The sequence below is a fragment of the Embiotoca jacksoni genome, unplaced genomic scaffold (genome assembly GCF_022577435.1).
Source record: "Embiotoca jacksoni isolate LCO1_2020_lvr unplaced genomic scaffold, fEmbJac1.0.p SCAF_15, whole genome shotgun sequence".
NCBI lineage: Eukaryota > Metazoa > Chordata > Actinopteri > Embiotocidae > Embiotoca > Embiotoca jacksoni.
This window is the reverse complement of record NW_027185285.1, coordinates 13,792,447-13,802,276: the sequence shown is the minus strand read 5'-3', so window position 1 is coordinate 13,802,276 and position 9,830 is coordinate 13,792,447. Positions and strand designations below refer to the sequence as shown.

The window sequence follows — 9,830 nt, the reverse complement described above, 5'->3', positions numbered from 1 at the left end:
TATGTAACATCCCTTCAGGAACTGAAAGACTGCCGTGCCTCTCGTATTCATCTCAAAGCAGTCTAATACAATAGCAGCGGCAATGAGAAGACAAAAGAAGATCAATGTGGTATAGAGGCCATGTTCTCCGAGTTATTCCTGGGTGGCAGGAATCTGTAACTCATTTTCTAAAGGTTCATCGTAATGCAAGTATCTATAGCAAGTCGTCAACACAATGAAAACATCTTTGAAGGACAGAGCTGAAGTAATCTCCTAACAATTACAACTGCTACTACAAAACTTGGGGGACATTATAGTGAAACTGAATCTCAAGCCAAAACTGGGATAATCGCTGATGACATCACTAAGACACCTTCAGAACCACAGAAGACAGCATTAAATCAGTGGAAATTAATATAGCATTATTTTGAAATGAGAGTATGGTCAGTAAGATGCTGTGTGAAGGAAGGCAAGCACATATGTGCACCTATTTACATTTCAATGAGGCAGATGGCCGCCCACCTCAGGGCCTAGTTCTTTCGCAGGTTTCTTCCTGTTAAAAGGGAGTTTTTTCTTCCCGCTTTCGGAGGTTTTTCTCCCTTAAAGGGGAGATTTTCCTTCTAGTTGTCAATTATTTAATTGTTGGGTTCCTCTGTATAATGTTGTAAGGTTCTGTTGTATGGATTGTACTGTGTTAAGTGCCCTGAAAAAACTGTTGTTGAAATGTTGTAATTTGGTGCTATATAAATACAATTTAATTCAATTAAATGTCTGGTAAAGGATCAGCTATGGTTGAGTTAGAAGAATGGAAATCACTGCAGAAACAAATTTCCATTTACACAAAAGCAAACACTCCCCCAGGGAAGGGAGGGAGAAATATTCAAGTCATAATTAATCATCTATTAAATCGAAACCTGCACAGAACTGCAAAGGCAACAGGTGGTGGTGTGAGCAGACTACAAAAAGCCTGTTTGCTTTCTCACACACAAGAAGTGGATCATGAAGCTTTCTGTGAACATGTGCTGCACAGTTTCAATGTGTCTGACAACAGATTAGATCAGAAAAATTAAATGATGGACTTGTTAAAAAAAAACAAAAAAAAAACACTGTCCGTACAAAACAGTGTGTTTAGAGATTCGGTATCAAATCATTATCCACTCAAAGCACCGGAAAGAGAAAAATAAAATACTTCCATGCGCAAATTGTTAAATATTTCCTCATCTTCTTGAGCAGTAGGAAAATGCTGGCACATCAGCACAGAAAATGATCCCAATGTCAGATGATGCATTGTATCAATTTCAGATGGTCGCTCAGCTCATGCAGCAGGAAAAATAATTAAATCACAACCTTTAATAAAACATAAGGAAAGCAATACAGTAGGCAAAACTCCATCTGCACACCATAAGGGAAATAACTAAAAAAAAAAAAAAGAGAGAGGTAATGAGAAGTTATGAGTAAAATGTCTTTGTCTTAATGAGCCTCTCTGGACTATTTTTTTTTTTTTTTTTACATTGTGTCGGCAACTGCCTGACATTTTCCTCTCTCCAACCAGCCAGTGGAAAGTGATGTTTCACTGACCTCAAAATGGCAGCTGTTTTCCTCCTCTGGTGTGGTGAGGCTGGCTGTGGCCTGCTACACAAAGCGGCAGCTTAATTAGGCTTTTGTTCATAGAAATGATGAAATGCCTTCCAGTAATTACCAAGGAGGGCTGAACTATAGGAGTCTCACTGGAATGGAAACCTCACCTTCTTGTAACCTGGAGCTTCCTCGAGCATATTACACATATTTATACTGTAAGTGTTGAGCTGTTTCTCTGCGATTCAAACACTACAGGTTCACTGGTTAAGGACAGAGGCACGGTGACTGTTGCAAAGTGACGAATATCTGCAATGTTGTGACAATTATATAATCGAATGACAGCACTTATATGATACCTTGCTTTAAAACTCATTGAGCATAAGCCAGGATGGGTATTAGTCATAATGTTTTGATAGAGTGACAATCTGCAGTGAGTTTTATTTCAATAGCTGACCTTGATAAAATATTTTTCTGCAAAACCTTCTTTTGATTTAACAGAAAAAGACAAACTAGAAAATGCACTGATTTAATGTTTTCATAACTGAAAGTACAGCTTCCTATAATAATTACATAAATATCTGAACAAGTATTTAATGCCAACCGTAAGTGAATTTTCTTAATCAAATAATAAGGAAATAATAATTTGTCAATTACAAATATTACCAATCTGACCAAGTATTTAATGCCAACTACCTGTGAATTTTTTGTTAAAAGCATTTTATCTGTATTTTTGTGTGTTTTTTGCCTCAGTTGTGTTTTGGGACTGTTGTGCTGCTTTTATGTAATGGAGATGTAAAGAACGCTCTGGTCAACAAAGTGCTTGAACAGTCAAAAGAAGGATGTCCATATGGAATAATCCAATGAGGTATAGATAATAGAAAAATTATTTCAAAGTAAAATAAAAACTAAAAAGATCCTGATCTGTTTTCTCCCAAAAGGTCTTCAGCAGCACTCTGAGGCAGAAGGTAGGAAAGAAGTCGGGGAGGGAGAACGAGTCTCAGGCGGGATGCCAACATGTGAAATTACAACTATTGATCTCTGCTGCTGGAGAATGCATTTCCTCTGTGTTTGAATGCATTATTAAGGAGAAGCTGTTTGCCACAACAGGTGGACAGTGTGCCCGGCTCTAACAGAACTGGAGCCACACAGAGCGGAGGACTGTCAGGAGAGTTACTGTAGGCTGTTTGGATGAGATTAGTATCTCTGGCATCATGGATTGTTGTGCTGTTATGTCTCGCACAATGGCTTGCACAACAAATAATCATTTCATACAAACCCTATTATTATTTCATGCACTCCAAGGCTAACAGTATTATATATTCAACAGCTGTTACGACATTTCTTTTTAAATCACAGCATAACACAATATGCTTGCAGACTGAACTTGTGGCATCCAGTGAAAAATGTTAATTTGAGAGAGTGGAAAGGCTTCAAAAAACCAGTGTCCTCTGAGTGTCTGCTTGAGCGGGATTTCATATGTCTGTAGGAGGAGAGGAGGAATGGCGGGAGTGGTAGGTGACGGGAAGAAGAACAGCTTGTTTCTGAGGAGCACAGAGGGTTTCTCTACTTTAAGCATATGGCTCTAAGACTTGGTTGTGTGGGAAGCCTTGAATAATGAATTCATAATGAGAGATAGACTTTGGACGTTTTGCAGTGTTCCCCTTCTTTCCCACAGGGTGGATGGTGTCTGCGCTTTTCTGCCCAATGATACTGTATTTTACAGTCGGATAAAATCAATCCAAATCACAATAATAACAGTTGTTTATTCTCCTCATTAACAATCACTTTTCAGCAAGAGTTTTGGCGAATGACTTGCTTGGAAGGTGGTCTAAGCTGTGTGCCCTTTGTAAAGAACTGGAGAGCACTCTGGTCCATGATGTGTAATTACTTAATAGCACAGATTTAGCAGATGGGTGAAATGGTGGAGACAAAAAGTTGTTTACTCCTACCCACTTGCTTTGCGAGTTCGGGTGCTCTGACAGGGCCAGAGTGCATGGCTTTATGTTGCACAACATAAAATAAGATTTGAGTTTTTAAGTCTGTTTGTACTTCACTCAATGGCAATGCAGCTAAAAGCATTCGTGTTATCCTGTGCTGAGGTTACTGCTTTCCACATTCACCATTATTTTTCCGTGAATGCTTCTGTAGGATTTCCAAATAAAAAAATTAAAAAAGAGGTTTTCTTAAATCCTGTTTGGTCTCACACAAAGTATGCTGGTTTTGACCCTTGACAAGCGTGGCCCGGTATCACTTTACTCACAACATCTCAGAGAAAGCTCCAGATAAGCAACCATCCACTTGGAACTCCTCCGGGAGAGTTACCTCACCTTGACTTCTTTACTTATGCCATTTGTGCCACATTAAAGAGCTCAAAAGATGCAGTTTTTTTCTGGCATTTGTGAAAGCTTCGTTTTTTTAGTTTTCATAAAGACTGTCCATCAATTTAGGATTAAGAACAGAGTAAAATCACTAAACCCTCTCTCCTGCTTCAATCATCTTAGATTTTGTTGCATCACTTTAATGGACGGTAATCCACATAAATGTTCAGTGGGACAATAAATAAAAAATACATAAATGCTGAGTTAGGTCACATATTATAACACTGTTCACTTGACTAATACACATTAAGATTGCATCACATTGACATACTGACTTCTTAAAACCAAAAGCCTTTATGTAATGACTCAAACGTTTAACAGGTGACAACTAGATGAAAATATTTACATACTGTAAGAAGAAATGTTTGACAGGAAGATTTACTTTAAAGCTCTCAAGTGCAGTTCTTTCTAATCATTCCCATCCACTAATAAAAGTGTTACAGTAATATCGCAGCAGCACTTAAATTACACTCTTGATAGGTTTTGCAGCTTTTAAATGGGGTTCTTTCCCCTGACAACAATTTAATCATTCACTGTTCATTTCCTGGCCTGCAAAAAAGGCACCTGCAGCTACAAACCATTCAGCTTTACAGACCCAGGACGGATGAGAATAATCGCGCCATGACCTGTTTAATATCTTTTTGTCAGATGCTGACTTTTGTCTCTCATGCTGGATAGGTCCCCAAAGAAATTAATTTTGATCCGAGAGCTGATACGTTTTCATTACATGTTCAAAATGATTTTTCCCATTTGGTTGAATAAATAAGCGGCTACTGGCCAATGAAATTCTTACATAAAACTGTCCTACTGAATAATAGGGTAAAACACTTGGGAGTCGATTATCATTTTAGGAACTGAATTATTGAGGTGATTAAAGCAGTGATATGGAGAGCAGATCGGCAATGCATGAGGAGGTCGGTATGTGTGTTCTGGGTGCGTTTGACCTGAAAGGAAAACGGCAGACGAAAAACTAGGAGAAATAAAGACTGTAAAGTAAAACGTGAAACACTATTCTCGTGTTTAAACAACCTGTATTCACAAATGAGTTGCTCTTGAGTTCTGAAGGGAGCAGAAACAGAGCCGAGCCGCTCTCTGTGACAATGTGATGTGGTCGGAGCTGTCCTTGGTGCTGAATCTGCGGGGACCGTCATCCGCAAATTGCTGCAACTTCTGATCTACATCCACCTACTCGCGCAGTGTGTGTGTGAGTTTTTAGTGCGCCCAAAACAAAACAAACACAGCTGGCTTTCCTGGAACCCCGCCACAGGAGCAAACCGCTCCTCGCTGCCTACAAATCCGCGTTTTCCGGATGAATAATACACGGCGAGAAATGACAAATAGTCGAAGTGATGAAAGATTTAACATGTGGGAGGCTGAAAGCAAAATGGGTTTCATCTCTTGAATGTGACGCTGCTTTTGGGGCCGTTTAAACAGCGGGAGCAGCGCGATCCCCCCTCCCACTCCCACCGGTTGTGATGCAGTGAACCTGCTCTGCGCAGAACAGGGCACGCTCTATAAAAACGGCTGCACTTCTACAGACCGAGTAAAACAACAGAGGGACACAAGCGCGCAAGTCACTGCGGCGCATCAACCGAAACAAAACGCAACCCAGCAAAGACGCCGACATGCAGGCCACAAAGAGCGGGATCTGTTGGAGACTTTTTCTATTTTCCTGCGTGTTTTTGGAGAGTTTATCTCAAGATTTTGGCGGACAGACGCAGTTCATTTGCACGTCCGTACCTAAGGATATGGACATATGCGCGGCCACCTTGCAGAACAGTGTGCCAGGAGAGGACTTGAAGAACACTGTGATGCAGCTGCAGGAGACGGTTTTCCAGCAGAAAGAAAATATCATCAACCAAAAAGAGACTATCAGAGAACTAACCTCAAAGTTGGCTCGTTGTGAGAGCCAGAACAGCGCCGAGCCCGGGGACGCGCGGCCAGGGGGCAGGAGGAAAGAAACTGGGACCAAAAACACAATGGGGGATGTGTCGAGGGGCCCCGCTGACACTTTGACGCAACTATCACAGACTTTACAGTCGCTGAAGCAGAGATTAGAAAATCTGGAGGTAGGCTGCTTGTTCTGAAGACTTCTTAAGCACTTTCGGCGACTCATGCGTAAAACTGAAAATGCCAAACACTTTCGGTGGCTAAAATATGAATATGATAACGAATAATGCACGATCCATCTCTGATTATCAATATTAAATTTGCTTTATGAGCACAGAAGGCAAAAACAAACATTCACAGATATAAATTAAGTTGCTTTTTCATTCACTGCAATAACCTTCCAAAATAAAAGTTAATTTAAAATTATTTTCGCTCAGCAGTAGCCTTTACTTCGATCTTAATGCGTGTTTTTCACCCATAACAGCAATTCAGCAGAAGTAATAACTCGGTGCAGGCGAACAGCCTCAAAGACCTTCTCCAAAGTAAAATCGACGACTTGGAGAAGCAAGTGTTGTCCCGCGTGAACAGCATCGAGGAGGGGAAGCCAGGACTCCGGAATGAGACGGAGCAGCGTGGGAGAGTGGAGTCCACACTCACATCTCTCCACCAGAGGATCACCGACCTGGAGAAAGGTACGTCGGACGAGTTTAAAGGCTTGCGCACCAAACAGGTGAAGTCGATCTGGGAGTGCTTGGGCCGTGAGTAATGGGTGGGATGCTGTCGAAGCAAGGCAGAGGGATGATACCGATCAGCGACACAGTAATCATGAGGAGATAGCGGATCTCTGCAGTGGAGCGATTTCACGGGAGAATGGGAAATGAAAAAAAAAAAAAAAAATCTTTCCCTATCCAATTTGGCATTATAGCCTGGGCTTTAATGACCTCAGCAGTAGATTTAATGTTCATCCGTACAAAGCTGGAGCAAGCCAGCTATATTCGGCAGTGTCCTGCTCTAATTCCTGCAGATAAACCATTTCCAACATGCAGTGAACGACCTATCCCCTCCATTTGCACTGTGAGCCATTTGAGAACTTGAACCTCGAGGCCACTCTGTCTGGGACCCCTCTGGTCCCGTGCAGCAGCACACACTTGTGACCTGAAGAAGTGCGGATGGATAAGAAAAAAAGAGGTCAAGGTTATCAACGTCACTATTCCTGTGATGGGTTTATCATGCCAGATTAAAACAAATCTGGATCATCAACATTGTGGATTTGTTGTGTAACGCATAATTCCTGTATAAATCCTCAGGACGTGCGTGTTGGAAATTATGTATTTGTGTTTGACATAGTAAAAATCAGAGAAAACACACAGATACTGCTCCTTACAAAGATGCCAAATATTGTTTTCTATAACTTCCTCACAGGTCAAAGAGAGAACAGGCCGCTGGATAAATTCCAGCTCACGTTCCCACTGAGAACCAACTACATGTACGCAAAAGTGAAGAAGAGTTTGCCGGAGATGTTTGCCCTCACCGTGTGCATGTGGCTCAAGTCCAACGCGTCCCCGGGAGTGGGCACACCTTTCTCCTACGCAGTTCCTGGACAAGCCAACGAGCTGGTCCTCATCGAGTGGGGAAACAACCCAATGGAGATACTCATAAATGACAAGGTATGACTGGAACAAAGAGGAAATGTTGTCAATTTTATTAGAAAGTGTCACTGTGACTGACAAGTCCTGTGTTTTAAAGGTTGCAAAGCTGCCATTTCTGATCAATGATGGGGAGTGGCATCATATCTGCGTGACCTGGACCACCCGTGATGGTGTTTGGGAGGCTTTCCAAGATGGTGTGAAGAGGGGGTATGGAGAAAATCTGGCTCCATATCATCCTATCAAACCACAGGGCCTGCTGATCCTCGGCCAAGAGCAGGTAAAGAGTAAACACTGTGGTTTTCCTGCTTTTCAGCTCCTCATCAGAGTTCTTGTACTTTTAGCACCAACATGGTAACAGGAGACGTTTTAAGGCACATATGGAGAGCATCTTTTTACATTTATTTTATTATTGAACAGGAGTCCTAGATATCATAGATTAGAAAACTTTTGCTAGCAAGGTGGACGATCCCCCCCCCCATTCATTGTAAAATAAATTGTATATTCCTGTCTATCTTTGGCTGTTTTCACATGTCACGTTAAAATAAGATGATTAGATATTTAACTGCCATTCCTCCTTCAGTTTCATCAGTCCAAAAATGTTTTCATAAAAGAGATTTGTTTTTCTCTTCGTGAAGCAACCTTATCGACCTTTGATTAAACCCATTTGTCTTTCCTGCAGGACACGCTGGGAGACGGATTTGATGCCACACAAGCTTTTGTTGGACACCTGGCAAATTTTCACATCTGGGATAGGAAACTATCCGTCGAAGAGATTTACAATCTAGCGACTTGCAGCAGCAAAGCTCAAGTGGGCAACGTTTTTGCATGGATGGAGACGAGCCTTGATATTTACGGAGGGACCTCGAAGTGGACATTCGAAGCCTGTCGCCAGCTCAACTGAACTGCAGGGAAGAGAAACTCAATGCGTTTGCTAACGGCACTGTTGTTATGGCATCGGTAGACTAATTTTTGAAAGATCAGGAGGAGATTGTTTCAATGAATAGCATCTGGAATTCTTATAGATATTTGAAAACATCATTCGTGGACAATTTGATAGCTTTCTACCAGATTCTCACATGGGACAGGTCACTGAAACGGGACACTTTGGCATCCTGTTGTGCTTGAACGCACATCAGGCCTACTTGTGGTCCCATTTGAAAAATGCAGGCGATGCCACTCCGGAGAGCAGAGGCCGCTCTCGGGAGCCCAAAATGACAGGCCAGCTTCCAAAGTACAGTAAGAGGGTCATGTAGTTTTTAGAGAACAGATGTCACACAATTCAACAAAACGACTGACTTCTTCAAATGTCCTTTTGTGTCTCGACTGCCAGGGATTTTCACTGTGAAAAAGGGCAAGGTGGACTTCTTTAAAAAGGAATGTGTTCTTCAAGCGGTTATGAAATAGACAACATTGTTTCTCTATCACTCTTCTTTCTCTCCCACCACCTGCTTGATGTGATTTTGTGTGAAGAATGACGTATATCTATTGCCAACATTTGAGCCTGAGTGCCTTGGGCTGTTGAAAAAGATCTCAGCACATTCGTTATCATTTGCAGAGTGTTTGTGCATTTGTATTTATTTTCTTGTAAATTAATTTCTTCAAAAGGAGGTGTTTCTTGTAACACTTTGAATGAAGTTGGATCAGATTGATTATTGTAAAATGCAATTCATTGATGCCAATGGCGCATTTTGCAGATGCTTGTACTTCAATGGGAATGTTCTCTGTACAGTAACAGCATGTCTTAACTTCTGTAATGCTGCGTCAGCATCTATGATCTTTGCTTTTACTATCCTAGTTTTGGGTTGAGATTTTATACTGTATTGTTATATGCTTAAAGCATGGCAACACCGACAGATTAAAAAAGTTCTAGTTTTTGTAATAAATTGTGATACTTGAATCATATGCAGGTGTAAGCATATATTTATTTATCTATTCACAAGAGATGACAATTAAACCGGAGCTCATCAAAATAAAAGCAATGAATTTTCCCTTTTCAAGAGTCTACAAACCTAAAACTTACTAAACATGACTGACTTTAAATTGTGTTAACATGTTGAGTTTGCCTCCAAATATGGGCTTGATGTTTCACCTTCAAGCTCGTGTCCATGTTTGATGCAAAATTATTAGAAATATAGTTTGTAACAAGTTTAGGGCTACACACCCTGATTATATTCATTAACAGCTAATCTGAATTATATTTTCTTGATTAATTGAGTAATAATTTGGTCTATTAAGTCAGAACACAGAGAAAAATGAAAATCAGCGTTTCCTAAAGTCCCTGGTGACATCTTCTAATTGTTTCTTTTATTGAAACAACAGTCTGAATACATTCAGTTTACAGTCACAGACGACAAAG

At 40.9% G+C, this 9,830-nt stretch overlaps 1 protein-coding gene across 1 annotated transcript; it reads left to right on the top strand.

Annotated features, from left to right (window-relative positions):
- Positions 1-5,449: 5,449 nt before the first annotated feature.
- On the top strand, positions 5,450-9,376 carry nptx1l (neuronal pentraxin 1 like). Its single transcript, XM_069149740.1, has 5 exons — positions 5,450-6,004; positions 6,310-6,517; positions 7,248-7,492; positions 7,572-7,751; positions 8,154-9,376. Exons 1-5 carry the CDS (start codon positions 5,561-5,563, stop codon positions 8,373-8,375), a joined length of 1,299 nt encoding a protein of 432 aa, XP_069005841.1. The 5' UTR covers positions 5,450-5,560; the 3' UTR covers positions 8,376-9,376.
- Positions 9,377-9,830: the final 454 nt, after the last annotated feature.

Coding starts and splice junctions, on each gene's coding strand:
- nptx1l (XM_069149740.1), top strand. CDS start 5,561: ATGCAGGCCACAAAGAGCGGGATCTGTTGGAGACTTTTTCTATTTTCC. Junction 6,518..7,247: donor GATCACCGACCTGGAGAAAG/GTACGTCGGACG, acceptor ACTTCCTCACAG/GTCAAAGAGAGAACAGGCCG. Junction 7,752..8,153: donor TGATCCTCGGCCAAGAGCAG/GTAAAGAGTAAA, acceptor TCTTTCCTGCAG/GACACGCTGGGAGACGGATT.